The following is a 19,837-nucleotide window of genomic DNA, read 5'->3' as shown; positions in this document are numbered from 1 at the left end:
AGGGCGATACCTTGAAATAATAACCATGAGATGTGACAAGCGGTGACAACCCCTGGGGTGGGGGAAAGGCAAGAACAGCCCGATTGTGTGACAGGGGTGTTGGTTCACAGAGAATGAGAGGGTGTGCGCTCTCTGACAGGCAGAGGCTGAGAGAGTAAAGGAGTGAAACCGCCTGCTGGGGACAGCTGGAGAATGTCATAGGTGGCTGGAACAGTAAGTGCAAAGGTCCTGAGGCAGAAACTTGTATCTTTCTATCCAGGCTGACTGACACCTGGGCATTGAACACATTACTCATTAGAGAGGGCCTAGAATATACGTACGTTTATTTATTAAAGATCAAAATCCATGTCCTCAAAGCGCCTACAGACTTGACAGACTAGTTACCAGGCAAGTGAATGGGATTAGAGTTGTTCTGGAGGGACCTGGGGACAGAGCAGAGGACCAGACAGGATGTGCAGAGACAGTAAACAGGAAGAGGCTGAACATGGAGTAATCTAGGCGGGGAAGGATTGTGCAATCATCTGGGGATGAGAAAGAGTTCAGAGAATCTGGCATTGGCTGTAGCAGAGCTGGTACAGTGAAGTCTGAGCAGAAGTAGGAAGCATAAACAGAGTCGGATCCCTGGGGCCTGGAGTGCTGGGAGCAGAGGGTAACACAGGCTACAGAAACAAAAACAAAAACAAAAACAAAAACAAACAAAAACCCAGCCGAAACAAAGGAGGCAAGACTGAAAGCACAGAGAACAATCTGTAACCAGTGCTAAAATCACCATCTCACATGATGGCAACCCAAGTTTGGATTGGTGAAGTGAGAACGAAGAAGAGTGGGTAGAGTCAAGAGGCGTTTGAAATGCAGAAAGATGAGATGTGGAGCTTCCTGGAATTGAGGCCCAAGGAGGAAAAGTGAGAGCCGCATCTCATCTCCAGCTTGGAAGACTGGTGAGCAGGGCTGCCATTGATCAAGATAGAAGGTAGACATAGGGAGAGGAGAGGAGTCAGGGGAGGTGATGAGCTCAGCCTGGAAGCTACTGTTTGAATTCTACCAAGAGGAGAAGCTCAGAAGCATCTGAGGACCAGAAATGAGGCTCAGGAGAGTCATCTAAGCTGGGACTCAGCCTTCGAGTGAGTTTGAAATTGTGCTATAGTTTGAATCTGAGATGGTTTTCATGGTCTCTTCTTTCCAGCATTAGCCCCCCAGCTGAGGGTGCTATCTGGGATGCTGTGGATCCTCAAAGAAGTGGGGTACAGTTGGCAGAAGTCCAGCACTGGGGGCAGACCATTCAAGGTTAGACCTGAGCTCACTTCCTGTCTTGCTGTCCACTTCCTGGTCTTTCAAGATGTGAACAGCCTCTGCCACACATTCCCACTGCCATGGACTGAAGTATACTGTGGTCTCAGCTATCATGGACTGAAGCCCTCCATTCTGGCTGGTTTTCTGGCAACTTGATACAGGCTACTGTTAAAGAAGAACCTCAAATGAAAAAATGTCTGGGAGAGGGAGAGTCCATCATGTTTAAGAGCATAGGCCCTGGCAAGTCAATTACACCTCAGGGGCATCCACACATCCAAGTACAAATTGGTCTCAGGGGAAAAAGAAGACATTGGGTAAGAGACAATGGGGTTAGATCTTGGAAAACTTGGGGAAGGGGCTAGATATGACCTAACTTTTAAAGCCCTTTCACAGGTCTGTGCTTTCCAATACCTAGGTTAGCCCACTTATTTTAAGGCCTTGGAGGCGAGGCTGTACCAATGCTGACGTTGTCCAAAAGCCTTTGGACATCTCTTTCCATTCAACAATTCACCATTTCTAAATAATTGGAAATTGGGTAAACTCCGTGGGTTAGGAATGGTAAGTTCTCAAACACCATTCCTTCGTTCTCTCACGCTCCCTGGCACCAAGTGAACCAAGAGGAAGTGCTCTAATGCAATTAGCTAGGAACAGGCATTATACTGGACACCTACTAAGCAAACAAGACTATTTGGTTTCTGTCTACTTTCCTTGGGGCATTTTTGCTTCCTTCTCGTTAGTGTTTGCTCTGTGGGAATGAACATGGCATTGACTTTGTGAGTTTATTAGAGGATTAGATGGGAGGAATAATGATTGCAAGATATTGGCAATGTCTGGGGTAGCCAACCTTAAGTACATATTGCGATTGCTTGCAGAGAAACATTTGTGTGGAATAGCACCTTCTGGAAGAGTTTCCGTGCAGGTGGCACAAAAGCTCTTCTTTCCCTACCCTTTACGGTAAATGGCTTATCTTACCTTCATCCAACAGGCACCAGTGCCTGGGAACATAGTGCCTGTCCTACCTCAGCACCAATCACGAAAAGCCACATGAGTGGGGAGTGTCAGTATAAATGGAGCAGACAGCAGGTTATGTTCCCACGCTGGGCGGAGGAGGAAGGAGGCTCTGGATTCTTCCCTTAAGGTAAGTCCTGTTCCAAGGCCCAGCGAGCTTTATCCTCACCTGCAGGTGAGTTTCACCCTCTTTACCTAATGGACTTGCCTCAGGCATCTGTAAACTCCCTGAACCCAGAAGTGACTCTGGACCATTGTCAAAGGTTCCCCAAATCACTCAGCTCATGGTCCCAGTCACCTGCTGGCTCTGGCCAGCTTATATATGATATCCTTTTCCTTCCCACAAAGAAGACACAGGTGCCCACTTGGGTTGGCATCTCTCAAAATCACAGTCTTGGGTGCTCCTCTGTCTCTGCTCTCTCTTAGTGGACTCATGATACCCTATCAGAAACAGGGTTCTAGCTCTGACTTATATCTTTCATAAGCTGCAAGAAATCATCTAGAGGTCCCCTTTCAGGGCACAGGAGGGTAAATGTCACCTGAAGTTGACAGACACTTGCCTATCTATTATTTACTTGCTTCTTTGCTTTGCTTATTCATTTATTAATTATTCCATCATGTAATTGTTTTACTGGGAGCCAGTGTGAGAACATGGCACTATGCTTGTGAAATTCCAGAGGGTCTTTGCAGGACCCAGTGCATGTAATCAAGACAGACAGCATGTTGTCCATAGGTACCAACAGGCACTAGAATCTTTGCCTTCAATTTCTAGAGAGTGTCTACTTCCACCTGTGCAGGGACTTTCCAAACACCACTCTAGGACATTCTGCAGCACTCACCCCCTGTTGACTTGCTTGTTACGGACTTCATCTTGGAAAGCCCCTAATCCTATCCCTCTCCATTTCTGTGCATCATACCAGCGGTTTGGGTTCTGAAAACCTGGAGCTACTGTCAGGTCCATGTAATGTCCACAATTGCACAGAGAAACAGCTATAGAGACATGATTTGGATTAACATACTCTTGAAACTAAACTTTGCCCACAAAATGGGAACCATAACAGTACCTTCCTGTGGAGTTAGTACTCTTGAAACTAAACTTCTTCACCTCAAAATGGGAACCATGGCAGCACCTTTCTGTGGAGTGGTTCAGAGACTTAAGTGAGGCAAACCATGCAAAGGACTTCAAGCAACCTTAGTCACATGATAGGTGTTGAACTGACTTTCAACTTTACTCACAGCCACAGAGATCTGCTGGCCTGACCTGATGTGAGCCTTTCCTTTTCCATAGCTGCATGGAGACTCTGTAGGTGGCAGTGTGACCTGCAAGGCTCACTTTATGGAAAGGATGGTGGGCTGCGACTTGCTGTGGGTGGCTGTGGCTTCCTGCATTCTGACACTGGCATTTCCATCTACAATACAGCAAGGTGAGTGTCTGCTTACCAGGGATCACAGATGCTCAGCAACACCTAGGGAGTGAGCAGAGGGAGGGAGCAGAAAAGGCCACTCAGGTTTGTTCCAGGAACAGGGGGTTGGAAGGAAAAACTCAGAGCTAGAGAGAGCAAGGGAAGCATCAATCTCTCAGAGCCTGAAAGGGCAGGGGAGCCAGTAACCTTAGCTTCTGCAACCCCTTTCTGGGGGTGATCAGAGAGCACAGCCTGGAAGATAAGAAAGATCATCCTATTTCCTCCTTTCTCCTCCTCTATCAAGTTGTTCCTCCTCTACCTGTAAAAATGAAGGTACTAGATTTAATGATATTTCTGTCTTCCAAAGATCTAAGTGTGTGTGTGTGTGTGTGTGTGTCCGCGCGCGCGTGTGTGCGTGAGCATAAGCATGCGCATGCACATGTGGAATCCAGAGAATAACCTTAGATGCCACTCCTCCCATGCCATCCACTTTATTTTTTAAGACAGGGTTTCTCATTTCCACCATAGCTTAGGTCGTCTGGTTGGTGAGCCCCAAGGATCAGCCTATTCCCACTCCCCCAGCCCTGGGATTAAAAGCTCATGCCACTGTGCCCAGCTTCTTAAAGTGGGTTCTCTGTGATGGAACTCACATCTTCATGCTTACAAGTTGCTGTACTAACTGAGCTATCTCTTCAGTCCCCATGGAATTCATGTTTAACGAGAATCACTGAAAAAGATCTCTGTAAGTCAAGTACAGGAATTGTAATTGTCACAGGTGAACAAATGACAGGACCTGGGACGTGGGACGAGAGTTTGGGACCCTTGAAATCTTGGGGTGGTTTTGCATGAGTCTCAGGAGAGCTTAATTGATTTTCAAGGTCACCAGCCAGCAGGTCAGAGCTGCATTTAAGTCCCCCTCTTCCAGCCTCTGCTCATCCCCCCCTTCATCACTTCTCTGCCTCCTCACACATCATAGCTCACCCTCACCCCGAACCCCTAAAAGAAGAATCAGCAACAGAAATGGTCCTGTTAGATGCTTGGTTTTCAGTGGAGGTGGTTTCTGCTTTCTGGGACCACTGGAGATGCAGCTCCAGGCATTGGGCAGGTAGAGGCCAAGGACTCTCTGATTCTGTTTTGAAGGCAGTTGCACAATAATGAATAATGCAGTCAATAATATACCAATAACACTAAGCTTGGGTATGATTGACATGATTGATCTGTGGATGCTGGCCTGTGCTATTACCTACTGATAGGAAACAGTGTTGATTTTATAATAAGTTAAAGGTTGCAACCAATGTTTTAAATCTCTCTCTCTCTCTCTCTCTCTCTCTCTCTTTCTCTCTCTCTCTCTCTCTGTGTGTGTGTGTGTGTGTGTGTGTGTGTGTGTGTGTGTGTTTTCACACATACATGGGAGAATTCATGTATGGGCTATATACAACAAATTTGTGCTTACTTCTAGAGATGGGTACGACTTAGGACAAGCTTCATTTTAAGACATATTTTGCCAAATCAAGCAATGTGACAATATTTATTTCTGCTTAATTCACTTTACTACTGTCTGAGGATTTTCTCAGGAGCCTGTATTACACTTATGAGAAAAACAAACATTGATTGAGTGGGACACACACAGTGTCCTGCTGTTGGCCCACAGAGAGACTCTTTGAAACCCTGGGTGGGGCAGTGGGGGGGGATTAGACAAGGTGGTGGTCCTGATGTCCTTGTTGCATGTAAAATACCATGGAAAGTCTTCACTGACCATTCTGGTGTTAACAACTGTCACGTGTACCTGTCGGCCTCATTGAGATCCTTAGGACATTCAAAGCAGAATGAGAGAGGATAAAAACCCTGAAGGCTGTGGAGTTGCTCAATAAACCCACATGCTCTCTGTTCTTCCCAGGTTATGGAAGCCCTAGAAACAGCAGCTCTGAAGGGCTGGACCTAGACTGTGGATCCCCTGGCACTCCAGAGGCTGGTGTCTGTTTGGACCCCTGCCAGAATTACACTGTCCTGGACGACCCCTCCAGAAGCACAGAGAACACTGAGCAAGCAGAGGGGTGTGACGATAATTTGCAAGGCTGGTACCGCTTTGAGGGTGAAGGAGGGGTGAAGATGCCAGAGGCCTGTGTGCCGATCTACCGGTGCCATGCCTCTGCTCCCATGTGGTTGGATGGGCCTCACCCCGTCCTGGGAGATGGAATTGTCAGCCGTACAGCCTGTGCTAACTGGAATGAAAATTGCTGCTTCTGGAATACCGAGGTCCAGGTGAAGGCCTGCTTGGAAGAATCAGAAAGTTATTATGTGTACAGGTTACAGGGTACCCCTGAATGCAGCCTGAGATACTGCACAGGTAAGCAGCAGGACAGGGTTACCTTTAGTGCCCAGGACTCAGTGGAGCCAGCAGAGGTGGTCAAGAGGAGACTGAGCAAAGCAGCCACCACTGGGTCCTTTGAGAAATACACATGGAAACATAATTTGGGAGCTACCAGGCACAAGCCAGAAATTCATATTTGAATGTGAGATAGCCTGAATTATAAATGCATGTGCATAGTATCAGGCTAGTCAGAAGAGTCAGTGAATAAAAAGTGTTTGCTGTGTGAGTGTGACGACTGTGGGGACAATCACCAGCACCCATGTAAAAATCTGAATGCAACCAAGCATGCTTGTTACCCCAAGACCATGGGAATCAGACACAGAAGGCTGGGGCTTACTATCTGCCAGTCTAGACCCAGGTTCAGGAAAGACCCTGTCTTAAGGGAATAAGGTGAAGAGTGGCTGAGCAGAGATACCTGATGTCCTCTTCAAGCCTCTATGTATACATGAGTGCTTATACCCACACATGCATGTATAGCACACACACACACACACACACACACACACACACACACACACACACACAAAACAAACAATATCAAGAACCCTGGCTCATTTGAATTTTACTTTTGTCAAATTTTACTCCTCTGAGAACCTATTTTCTGATCTGAAACAAAAGGGCAGAATAACGGCTCGCACTGCTCACATTGTACCTGTTCCCAGTCTGCTTTAAACATATTGATGCGCTGGATCTCCCTATTTAGTCCATGAAATGGGGTCTATGTCATCGTTCATATTAAGATCTGGAGCATAGAAAGGTCCAATAGCTCTTCCTGCATCACAGAGCTGCAACGCAGAAGAGCCAGGATTTAAATCCAGGCCCTGTAACCCTGGCAACTGTGGACTTAAAATCACTGGCCTGGCAGCTTCAGGGATGTTACTCACTCTGCTGGATTTGGGAATCAGGAAATATGAATTGGAGGGATGGCTTTTCTGGCAAGCATCTCATATGCTTAGAAAGACTGAAGGAATGAGACAGTTGGCTTGGGAGGACTCAGACCCACCCTGCTCTGCATCCTGATCCTCTTCCTCTGTCCCTTCTCTCTAGAACCCTCCCCTCCAACCCCCCCTCCACAAATGCCATGTGAGACCACTTGTCGTTCTGTGGAGGAGTGTGTGCTGGAAGATGGCAACTGGACCTGTGTCTGCAATCAGGGCCTCAATGTTTCTGGTGAGCAGCTCCTAGGTCTGAGTAGTCAGGGCAAAACGAATGAAACTTAAGAGGGTCATGATAAGGCAGGGACGAGAGTCAGGGGCCATGGAAGTGACACTGGGGAAATCTTGAGGTTTATTTGGGCCCCTTGTTATGAAGTCAGTAGGTTTGCAAGGGTGAGAGAGGGTAGGCCCAGACCAAACTTCCAGGTGGAGCCAGACCAAACTTCCAGGTCAGCTGCTGGAACACTGTATCAACAGGTGGCTCTGGCACCGGCATCTGGCTTTGGTTTAGTGTAGAATACAGGATCACTTTGGTTCCCAGGAGTAAATAAGCCAAGCCTGTACTAGAGACACTTGGAAGTCTTCAATCAGAGACCTCTTCATCAGTCTGAATGTGACTTCTGTTGGGGTCTCAGACCCCGTCTAGTCTATTCTGCAACTTGATGGGCATGGTGGATTTGCTGCAAGGCAGAGAATGTAGCTGTTCCTCATTACTTCCAGTACCCTGTCCACTCCACTGACCTCACTTTTGGCCTCCTAGATACTCAGAGTTTGCAGCCCCAGCTGGACTGTGGACCTGATGAGATCAAGGTGAAGCTGGACAAGTGTTTATTGGGAGGTCTGGGTTTTGAGGAGAACATTGTTGCCTACCTGAATGACCGGAATTGCAGCAGAATCATGCAAAACGAGCCCAACAACTGGGTGTCCACAACCAGCCCTGTTGTTGCTAGTGACTGTGGGAACATTCTGGAGGTAAGTGGTATTCACACCACTGCTAGTCTTGGGTGGGATTTGAGCTAATGGGAGCATCTTCAGAGCTGTGAGATTGCAGGCAAATTTCTTATTCTCTTTGGGCCTCCAGAGTTATGTGAATTTACACATTGGTCCATGTTAAAGAGCTTAGGCTGGGCTTAACACATGAGCTACATAAGATCAGCTCTGATCATGATGATCTTAATTAGAGGTGATATGGGAAGAGCAAGCATGTCAGCCCCTGACTCTTCTCCTGGGTCAATCACTCATTTTTCTAGTGGTTTTTCTTGGCTTCCCATAAGTGCTAGCACTGCAGGAAAAAAGAGGACCCCTTATTCCCTGGGGGTCATAATTCAGGGGGGCTGCATAGCTGGAAATGCTGGCTATGGAATCAGACAGATCTGAGTTTGAGATGCACCTACACATATCTGTATGAACACATGTGTTTTCATTTTTATGACAAAGAACAATGGGACCCATGCCATCTACAGAAACACCCTCTCCTTGGCCACTGATTTCATTATCAGGGACTTCATCGTCAATGTCAACTTCCAGTGCACCTACCCACTGGACATGAAGATCAGCCTCCAAACTGCACTCCAGCCTATTGTAAGGTATGATCACACACACAATCTATGATGTCCACACAGTGCTACCACCCCGCTTCAGGATCTTCCACTCACTACATTTCTATGTTGTAGCTAGGAACATTCAGCATGATCAAAGCACTTGTAAAGAGTAAAATCTTTTACTATGAAGCAATGCTGTACCATGGGTCAGTGCTTAAAACTCAGGAAACAAAAACTTCAGACACGTTCATTCACCTTGAGGAGAAAGGCAGCAAACAACTAATCATCTCAGTAGTCATAATTGGTAATCATTTACCAACCAGACAATGCAATGTAGGAGATATGTGGGGTGCTTCGGGTCAGTGGACATGGGTCCCAGACCTAATCTTTGTGGGATAGAGATTGGAAGGGATCAGGGAGGTTTTCCTGCAGGCTGGAGATTTAAGCCAAGTCTACCTTTGAATAAACAGCAACTATACTCAGAGGAATAGAATGAAACAACAGTTTGGGTGTGATTGGATCTACGCAAGGTTTTTGTTTACATTTTGTTTATCATGGCACCTTTGTGCCCGGAATGAGGCTCATTAAACTAGGTTTTATACAACTCTAGAATTGCCAAGGGATTTTTCTAAACTGTCAGCTAGAAATCCAGGGTGCCTGTCCCATGCCCTGATTGCCTCCTGGGTTTAAGAATTACAGATGAGAAGAATTAAGAATGTCAAAGTTCAAAGGTTTTCAGGCTGTATCATGGAGCCCATGTTCATAAATAAAAAAATGAAAGTTATTTATCTTGTTCAAACTGGATTCAGTTGAAGATTGTAGAGGTGGAGGGAGAGTATATATAAGGCTAAAAATTGCGAGCCTGTAAGAGCTGATCCCAAGCTCTGTTGCCCATGTGACAAGATGGTGTTGTGTACTAACCCGTGTTCCTTGAGTAAGAGCTTGATATAGCTACCACACAGGGGGAATGGGTGCAAATCTCAGAGACAGGCTTGCAAGCCTGTCATGTTCAGAGCTTAAATGCCAATAAGTGCTCTGTTTCAATGGATTATCAGCTAGTTTATTTAAAGTTCAGAGATGATTCTTTTTCTCCATAACATTATAATAGTGTAGGGCTTTATTTTTTTTTATTTATTTATTTATTTATTTATTTATTTATTTATTTATTTATTCATCCATCCATTCATTTATTATTTATTTATTCATCCATCCATTCATTTATTATTTATTTATTCATTCATTCATTCATTTATTATTTATTTATTTATTTATTTATTTCTGATCAAAGCCTGATGTTTCCACTCTTGTGTTTTTTCTTGTCTCAGTTCCTTGAACATTGATGTGGGTGGGGCAGGAGAGTTCACTGTCAGAATGGCCCTCTTCCAAGACCAGAGCTACACACACCCTTATGAAGGGGCCAAAGTGGTGCTTCCAGTAGAGTCTATGCTCTATGTGGGTGCCATCTTGGAGACAGGAGATACCTCCAAGTTTAAGCTGTTGCTGAGGAACTGCTATGCCACACCCACAGAAGACAAGGATGACCCCTTAAAGTACTTCATCATCAGAGACAGGTATCAGGAGACCTGTTTTTGTTTATTGTTTTTATAGCTAAGTTTTGGTTAAAATCTCCTTGATAGCTGGCAGAGGTGTAAATTGATTCATTTCATTTAGAAATAATTTGCCATTACACATTATAAGCATCTTGTTTGATCTTGGAATGTTACTCCTGATATTTTAGGCTAAAGTATTAAACAAACTGGATGAGTCAGGTAAAGAAATGTAAATCATTTTCCATTTCAGTATTCTTGATAACTTTTCCATTAAGTTTACTGTTAAAATATAGCTCAACTGAGTAACAATGGGCCATTATATAGATGTTTACATTGATTAAAGTGAACATGATATTACAAATATTATAGGACAAGCTATTATTGTATGTCATTTAATGATAAAACAAATGCCTACCTAGGGGTCACAATGCAAATATTAATGGTACTTGGTAATATTCATCTTTGAGCTCAGCTGTGTGCCAAACTCTATAATGAGAAAATGTACACAGTGACCTCACTAAGTGCTTGTATCAATTATATGAAATGGACATGACTATCCCTTCTTTATAGCCAAGGGATACATGGGGGGATTGGAGGAAAATGGAGGGCATGATCACATTTCATTGTATACATGTATATAATTCTCAAGAATACAGAAAAATAAAATATGTGTGTGTGGGGGGGAACAAATAAACTGGTATGTGGAGGCACAATAAGAATGATTAACCAGGCCTGAAACACTTACCTAGAAATTGGGACTGGAATCTTCTGGCTCACCCCAGAAACTGTGCACCTCAAAACTTAAATCATACAAGCTTATTGAGGAAAGACTGACCAGAAAATGTCATGAAAGTATGATGGGCAAAGCCTGGAGCAGAGAGCTCTTTAAAGTTCTGCAGTGTTGGTTAGAAGTTACATCTTTGACCTTTTCATTCTCCCAGCTGCCCAAATCAACGTGACTCCACCATCCATGTGGAGGAGAATGGGGTGTCCTTGCAAAGCCGATTCTCAGTACAGATGTTCATGTTTGCTGGAAATTATGACCTAGTGTTCCTGCATTGTGAGGTTCACCTGTGTGACCCCACTAAAGAACAGTGCGAAAAAGTGAGTGTCTCTTTGGACTGGTACCCTGTTGGCTCTCCACATACATTTATTGGGTTCATAGATGGAGGCATGGATGGAAAGAAGGATGGATGGATGGATAGACATAAGGAAGGAAGGGAGGAAGAGGGGCAGAAGTAGGCATGGCAGAGGGGAGGGGAGGAAGGAAGAAAGTTGATTGAATGGATGGATCGTTGCTTAAAGAGGTGGAGAGACAGATGGGTGAGTGGCTAGATACAAGGAAGATAAGAAGATAAAGAAGAAACATGGACAGAGAGACTCTGAGCATCCCCAAAGCCTATTTATGAGCAATTATTGTCTCTTCACAAGGCAAGTCAGCTTTCCTTCACATAACATCTATTATGAATGATTATGATATTACAGGTTGAGCATCATTGATTCAAAAATTTCAAACCCAAAGTGTTCCAAAGTCTTAAAGTTTTTAAGGGACAAGATAAAGCTCAAAAAGTTTCAGATTTTGGGAAATGTTGGGTTACAGATTCTCAGATTATAAATGACTAATATGTAAAGACTGTGAATGTTCCAAAATCTGAGAAACTACAAAATGCTGAATACTTCTGGACGCCAGGCTTTCAATGAGGCACGAATGTGATCCTGTGGTAAGGCTGTTTCCATTCCTTCTCTGTTTCAGGCTCTGCACTAAAGCTCCCACATCTTTATCTACTTGAGCTCTCACAATGACTATTTAATCAAGCCTCACTGTGCAGATAAAGAAATTGAGGCTCAGAGAACCAGACACACAGCCCCATTCAGGGCTAGAGTATCAAAACTGGGATGTTCTGAGATATGACTCAGATGACCATACTTTTACCCCTGATGGGCACTGTCTGAGCGGCTGGTATTCCTCGGGTGCTTACAATGTGTCTATATGTTGCTGTTATACTTCATTTTAATGTTTAAAACCAGGGTGCAGGGCTGGGGAGATCTGGATGGTAAAATGCTTGCTAGAAAAGCCTAGGTACCTGAGTTTGGATCCCCAGAACCCATGTGAAAACCCGTGTGTCTGTAACTCAAGTCCTGGGGGGTAGAGAGAGGAGGATTCTGGGGTCTTACTAGATCACCAACCTAACCAAAGGACAAGTTCTAGGTTCACTGAGAGACCTTGTATCAAAAAGTAAGGTGACAGCAACCTACAATGACACTTGCCAATCCTTGGCCTCCTCACATGCTTGCCTGCATAAATGAATGAATGAATCAATGTATGAATAACCAGCTAAATAAAACCAGATACAAACTATTTGATCATAGACAGATAAAGACGTTTGTCTCAATTATACGGGAGGATAGAGATGAGAGTCAAACCCAGGTATGTTATGGCTGTATTCTCATGTTTGAAAGAAACCACAGCATCAAAAAGAAGGCTATTTGGTGAGATATCCAAGTACTTAGGCCACAGGTCCACAGATGTCCATACCCATGGTAATCTACACATAGGAGCCAGGTATTTAAATTTTGTTATAACAAGAGTTCTATGTCTTCACAGTCTTGTTCTACAAGCCAACTCCGCAGCAATGGGCCAGGCATCAACCTAGCTCAGGTTCTAGATTTAGGACCCATCACTAAGAGAGGTAAGTGGGTGAGTCCTGGTGCAAGGACAGTTGGCCAAGTGCCAATAATTAACTATTGATGCTTGGGGACACCAGTGCCAGCTACATGAGTTTTTCTGCCCTCTCACTCCACCTATCACTGATGAATGTGTCTATGAGGTGGAACTGTCTTGGCATTTATGGTGATGCCTATATATTAGAAACCAAGTGTAACTCTCACATTCATCAGTATACTTAATCCTCCCATGACTGTGTCCATCTAGTTGGTTAGAATCCAAGGCTCAGAGACATTAATAGATTCACCCATGATCACTTGCTTATGAATGGCACAAGTTAGAATGGACACAGATGAGTCTGATTTCACTGCTTTTCCCCAAAGCTTACACAGGGTCCTGTAATTCAGCCCCATTAGGGTGAATGTGCTTTCTAAAATTTAGCCATGGTCCTCTGGAGACAGGACACATGGGAAGCTATACAACCACTCTGTAACTCTTCATTCATCCTACACAAGTGTGTAACAGTACTGTTGTGGTTTTTATTTATACCACAAGAACTCTTCCTACCAAAAAAGAAAAAGCTTTCTGCCTTGCAAAGATTAAGATGCAATGATGTTAATTCTCCTCAAATAACAATGTTTTTTTTACCTACACTATGCGCTGAACCGCTTTACATGTATCGTCAGCTTGGCTGCTCAGGGAAGCCTCAGGAGGGCAGCCCTGCTCCCTCTTCTGTCTCTGAGATGACCAAGCTAAGCTGTCTCATGAAGAAGGTCTGCCTTGAGTGGTCCTGTCCCCTTACTGAACTGTTAACTTAAAGCCTGTGCAGTGTCACAGAACAACCTGAGAAGGGGAGATTATGGGCATCCACAGTGGAGACATACACACAGGTTTTGTTAGCTATTCATTGCCATGACTAGATTGCTAAGGAAATGACTTAAAGAGGGAAGATCTATTTGGGCTCATAATTTCAGAGGTTTTGGTCCATGGTGGCTTGCCTCCATGTTACTGGGCCTCTAGCCAGGTAGAATGTTACAGAGGAAGAATGAGAGGTAGAATAAAGCTGTTCAATTAATTGCAACCAGGAAGGGGAAAGGGGGGGCAGGGAGAAGGGAGGGGGAGGGGGAAGTCCATGGAGCTTTCCCCTTCCTTCTTTAACCCACCAAAGCTCCCAGGTTATAGAACAGTATACACACATTTAGGGAAGTCTTTTGCTCATTTAGTTGATCTCCGGAAAAATCCCTCCCAGACACGCCCAGAACTGAGAACTGTACTTTGCCATCTCCTACACACCTCTCAACTCTTTTTTTTTTTTTTTTTTTTTCGAGACAGGGTTTCTCTGTGTAACTTTGTGCCTTTTGCTGGAACTCACTTGGTAGTCCAGGCTGGCCTTGAACTCACAGAGATCCACCTGGCTCTGCCTCCTGAGTGCTGGGATTAAAGGCGTGTGCCACCACCGCCCGGCTCAACTCTTTCTAGTTGACAATGGAAAGCAACCATCACACTGCAGATAGAATCCCAGCTCTCATAGGGTCTGAAATATCAACTTAGCAAGTTCCTTGACATCGCTGAGCCTCTGTCTTCCCACCAGCCAAATGGGAGATGAAGATACTTTCTTCACAAATCCACTAGGAAAATTAGGTGGAAGCTGCATGGGATGTACTTAGATACATGCCTGGCAGACAGTAGAGCCCCCCCATGGTGAGGATTGCCGGTGGGAGTGGTGATCAGGTCCAGGAGGACTTGGAGCAATTATGGCTCCAGGACCGCAGTCATCAGAGCATGACCAAGCAGCCTCACCTTCTGCTCTTGCCCACAGGTGCTCAGACTCTTGATACCTCCAGTGGGACTCCCAGCACTGCAGGTACATGGCTTCCTTATGCTTCTCACAGCACTGCAAGTCTCTTTGCTTCCATCCTCCAACCCTGTGAACATCTACACACCCCCTTTGCTGTGCTGGGCCCTCTTCTGGGGAGCATGACTAGTGAGATGATGCTAACCAAGAGGGGTTCTATCATCTAGCAGAGGAGACAGTGGCTTAACAGCAAGTGCTTACCAAGTGCTACTCTGTGCTGGGAACTCATAATATGTTGCTGATTAAAGACAGGCCAGGTACGTGCCCTTCCTAGAGCTTATGTTCCAGGGTGAGAAATAGACAATAAAAAGCAAAAAATCATTCAATTAGAAATAAAAGGTGGGTGGCATGATAGGAAGCTACAGGCATAAGTAATACAGTCTTAAATCAGAGAGAAGTTTATTTCTTTAACATATAAGTGAAATCCTTGTGTAAGAAAATCTATGATAGGTGAGCAATCAAAGATTCAAGCTTCTTCCAGCTTGCTTTTTCATGGGTAGCCATCATTTTTATGGTCCAAGAAAACAGCAAGACTTCAAGATGGAAGAACGTGAAGGAATTCAAAGAGTGTTATGGAACATTCTGGCAGCTGGCATCTCCCACCTCCATTTATATCTCATTGTTTATTTTCTAGCTATGTGGCTATACCTGGCTGCAAAAGAACCTGGGAAATGGTATCTTTGTTTTGGATGGCCATGTGCCTAAACAATGTTTGATTGTTTAATGATCAAAATAGGAAGAAAGAGTGGGTCAGAACTGTTAGAGAAAATGATATTTGACCAAGAGCTAAAATGTCTCTAGATCAGGAAGTATTAGGTGAATGAAACTCTACAGCAGTCAATAATAGCTGACTAAATAAATGAGACAGGGCATAAGCTGTTCAGTGACAAGCAGGTGGACAGAGCAGGGGTGCATAAAGACCTAATTAACCATACCAGAGACAGTCAAAAGAGTTTCACAAGGCACAGAGTGGGGTTTTGATGAATGACCTAGAATTTAAGACCAGAGACATTGAAGAATATGTTTTGGACAAGATGGAAAATTTACTTTTCTATCCTCTGAAAGACAAATATTAGTGAACACAGACAGGAAAATGTTCTTTTCCATTCAAACCCTCAACTTTGTGGCAATCTAAATATTTCCCAAATAAGTACAGTTCAGCAGTAACCTCAGACGGTATTCAGACAAGACAGTCTCATTGTGTGAAATGCAGGAAGCACAGAGTAAAAGTGTCTTGAAGTCAGGGACCTCAAGTCTCCTTCATTTCCATCTTTAGGTTACCACAGTGGTCAGAACTTCCCAGTGTTGTCTGCAGACTTTGGGGCCTTCTAAGGCTAGGGTGGGGTGGGGTATGGAGCTGATGAGAGGGAACAAGCTACCATAGAGGGCCCTGTGGCTCTCATAGTTTTCAGTCACTTGGGATCACTTTTGATGCTTCAGGATTAACTGATCAACCGTTGAAGTCTCACTGTCAAAACTCTGCCATACATTTGTGTTTCTGAAAATCACACTTTCCCTTCCCCACTCTCTAGGGCATCATCAAGTGACTTTGAATTGTTGGGGATGAGGAGATGCTGTAATTTGGTAGTGGTCTCAAAGGGAATGACATGCTTATACAAGATGACTGTCATCCAATATTTTTCCCCTCAACACTGAACATTAAATAGTGTGCAGAAAAGACACACACACACACATGCACGCACGCACGTGCACACACACACACACACACACACACACAAATCCCAGCTATCAAAGTCTAATTTTTTATTTTTTTTTATTTTATTTTATTTTATTTTATTTTATTTTATTTTATTTTATTTTATTTTATTTTATTTTATTTTATAGACGGGGTTTCTCTGTGTAGTTTTGGAACCTGTCCTGGAACTCGCTCGGTAAACCAGGTTGGCCTTGAACCCATAGAGATCCGCCTGGCTCTGCCTCCTGAGTGTTGGGATCAAAAGCATGTGCCACCACCACCCAGCCAAAGTCTAATTTTCAAAAGTAACACTCAAAAAAGACTTACCACATTCTAGGCCCACATATTTTATATTTTATCTTATTGCAGCATTAGAGATTGAACCTCAAACCACACATTTGCCATACAACCATGTTGCCACTATGCTACACTTAATGATTGATATGAATTGATTCATTTAAATCTTATGAAACCTGATAAATAAGTGCCATTAATAGTTACATTTTATACACAAGGAAATTTGGACCCATGGCAGTGTAATGTCTTGTTCAGGTCTACCTAGGTAGTTGCAGAGCTACAATTTCTAGCTAGCTAAACAGTCAAGCCTCAGAGATAGTACATTCTAATCCTTCCTGCCTCTTCATTATTAGTCACTCTAAGTAATGCTAGAAGCTATAAGCAATAACCCAAAATTCTCTATGCCATTGTGCTAGGGGATACAGCTCTGATCTAGGAAGCCTTTGGAAAGATAGGTTCCTCCTACCCTCTGGTTATTCCTGGTAACACCACTATGTTATGTGAGTCTGATCTTGGACACTTGGCAAAATGAAAGATCGTGCTGGAGGCTTTCATGACTAGTCCTACAAATGGAATTCATAATTGCCATCCTTATTTCATTGACAAGATCTAGTCATACAATACCAAGAAAGGCTGAGAAAACTGCCTCTGTGTGCCCAGAAGAAAATGGAAAAAGCAGTTGTTGTCCCAACCAAATCTAGGGCTATGTTGCCTTCCCCTTCTTCTACAGCAAGTGACAAGGAGGCCAGCTGGCATTGGCCGCTAAGCTCCAAAGCTCAACATTTGACTCATGTCTCTTGTGTTTCAGGGTTCTTGATGGTCTGGCTCACGCTCTTCCTGCCTGTCTTCCTGACTTGGCTGTTCTGAGAGGCCAGCTGGGCATCTGGCCTAGAAGCTCACGTTCTTCCCTCTGGTCATGGCTTTTATCCACCCTTCAGTAGAGCTGGATTCCTATGTGTATCATGTGAATAGCCCTGGTTCAAGGCTAGACGGGGTTTGGAGAAAGGGAAGAACATTCTCCTTTATGTTCCTCTTTTCCTCATGCTGAGGCCCTACCAGCTTGTCCTGTGCCAACTTCCTCACTCACTAGTGAGGCTTAGAAAGAGAACCTAAACCCACTTGGTGCCTCTTTGGTACTACTCATGAGTGGAAGTGCAATGCATATTGATAACTCCTGGATAGAGGTGTTCTGTTAGTAAGTGGGAAATCCATGATTCTTCCTAAATGTCTCCTGTCCTGACAGCTGGTGAATTGAAGCACATTGACTTTTGCATCCATTCTCTCTGCTGTGTTTCTCTTCTTGTCTAAACAGGGAACATGTAATTGTGGGGTGAGGGTTGAGGACTCTCAAAGGGGAGACTGGTACCCCTGCTCCTTTATGCCCTCCACCACTACAATGGTACCTAGAACTACACACATCTCTGCACTTGGGGCCTGGATGCTGGAGGAACTGCTTTATTTTGATGTAGCACTGCCATCACTTTGGGGAACATCACCTGCTGTCATCATTGTGTGTGCTTGCTCTGGAGGACTAAGTGGGAGAAGCCAGGCTGAAAATGATGCATCAACCCTGGTGTGGGACTCTAGTGAGAAAACCTGCAAGATAGGTAATGTCCCTTCCTGAAGATTCTTAATCACAAAGCACTTAACAAAGACTTGACTAATGAGGAATGCTTCCTTTCCTCACAGCTACATAGGAGACCTCTCCATGATGGCCTCTGGGAGAACAATAGTAACCAGAGTGAGAGCCTAGGTGCTAAACACTCCTGTCTGCTGAGAGTTTCCAGTGCATGGCCTTGTTCAGACAGGATGTGGTTCCAAAACATAGAGACTCACTCCAACTAACTCAGGCAAAAGGGGAATAATTATAGGTATATCAGATTCTAGCCTTACTAATTTATGATTTCTGAAGATTATATTAAATAATGTGATGACATTGGAACAAGACAACCAGGGACAGAGAGTAGATCCTAGTTGCATACACACCAGGAGTCAGATTGGAGAAGCCAGGAGATGGGACAGTTTGTCCATCTTACCATCTGTCAGTCTTCCTGCAGCTACATCACTGGTACACCTGCTTATCTTTGTGTGTCTCCTGCATCTCTATTACATGTAACTTCCTAGTTCAGAGAGCAGCAGCAATGGTCTAGCATCTTGCTGTCCCAACTCACACTGCCTTAGGACAATCCAACTTGCTGTTTGAGTCAAGATGTTTCCTAGATCCTCCTTCCCCCCCACACCCCCACTGAGACTCGGTAAGTGAGATCACCCAACACTAAGCAGCCTATGAGACTAACTTCGTGGGTGGGTCTCAACATCCCACAGGCCACAATGAGATCATCTTCTAATTCTCTGTAACCTTTAAGAACCATGTCTACTGCATTCCAAGGGAGGTGGTATGGTAGGAACTGGCCTACAGCAGAGGTCTGGACATTGTAAACATCTCCCCCTCTCTATGGCTCAGTTTCTGTATTCAGTAGAATGAAAGGTTTGGGCCCAGAACTGTATAGTTTTGGTGCATGTCCTGGATCTTATTCTGTAGAACTCACAAAGATCTACCTGGCTCTGCCTCCCAAATGCTGGGATTAAAGATGTGTACCACCACTGCCTGGCCTAGAACAAGGTTCTTAAATCTTTAAATGGTATAATTCTTCTTTTAAATATAATTTTACATGAACCCCAATAGAGGCAAAAACAAACAGACTCTTGTTGCTGTGAGGTAGGAGAGTTACCTTCTCTATCTGTGACCCCCTTTGCATCAGGCCCTCACAGTAAGTCCAAGATAACACATAAAGCTACCAGGAACAAAACACCAGGGCTTTCTGGGAAATGTGGACTCGAGTGGTCTCCTCCAGAATAAGTCGACAGAATTTTACCCAACTAGGGCCAAACTTGGATGTACAAATACTGCTGTCTATATGTCTGTTGGTATTTATATATATCATCTATCTTGCCCTCCCTCTCACTTACTTATCAACTTATTTATCCACCTATATGTCATATAGCTAGCTAGGTAACTACTTGTACCTGCTTTTTACTTTTCCAACAAATGAGCATGCTATTTGAGCAGCAGTCTCTGATTAGTTCATCCACTTTGTTCATTTGGTCAATATAAATGTATCAAATATCTGCTAAAACTCAAGCCTGGGTTCTAGCTGAGATAATACATGAGGCACAGTTCTTTCCCTCAGTTGGGTTCTGCTAGAACATCCTTAAGTGTACCACA

The 19,837-nt window shown here is 44.2% G+C and overlaps 1 protein-coding gene across 1 annotated transcript; it reads left to right on the top strand.

Moving 5' to 3' along the window:
- The first annotated feature begins 3,634 nt into the window (after positions 1-3,634).
- On the top strand, positions 3,635-17,478 carry Gp2 (glycoprotein 2). Its single transcript, XM_036175924.1, has 10 exons — positions 3,635-3,722; positions 5,599-6,048; positions 7,120-7,242; positions 7,768-7,979; positions 8,445-8,593; positions 9,874-10,119; positions 11,040-11,202; positions 12,704-12,788; positions 14,583-14,627; positions 17,420-17,478. Exons 1-10 carry the CDS (start codon positions 3,635-3,637, stop codon positions 17,476-17,478), a joined length of 1,620 nt encoding a protein of 539 aa, XP_036031817.1.
- The last annotated feature ends 2,359 nt before the right edge of the window (positions 17,479-19,837 follow it).

Source organism: Onychomys torridus, chromosome 1 (genome assembly GCF_903995425.1).
Source record: "Onychomys torridus chromosome 1, mOncTor1.1, whole genome shotgun sequence".
In the NCBI taxonomy this organism is placed as follows: domain Eukaryota; kingdom Metazoa; phylum Chordata; class Mammalia; order Rodentia; family Cricetidae; genus Onychomys; species Onychomys torridus.
This window is presented reverse-complemented; position numbering and strand designations above follow the sequence as displayed.

Coding starts and splice junctions, on each gene's coding strand:
- Gp2 (XM_036175924.1), top strand. CDS start 3,635: ATGGAAAGGATGGTGGGCTGCGACTTGCTGTGGGTGGCTGTGGCTTCC. Junction 10,120..11,039: donor TACTTCATCATCAGAGACAG/GTATCAGGAGAC, acceptor TCATTCTCCCAG/CTGCCCAAATCAACGTGACT. Junction 11,203..12,703: donor CTAAAGAACAGTGCGAAAAA/GTGAGTGTCTCT, acceptor ATGTCTTCACAG/TCTTGTTCTACAAGCCAACT.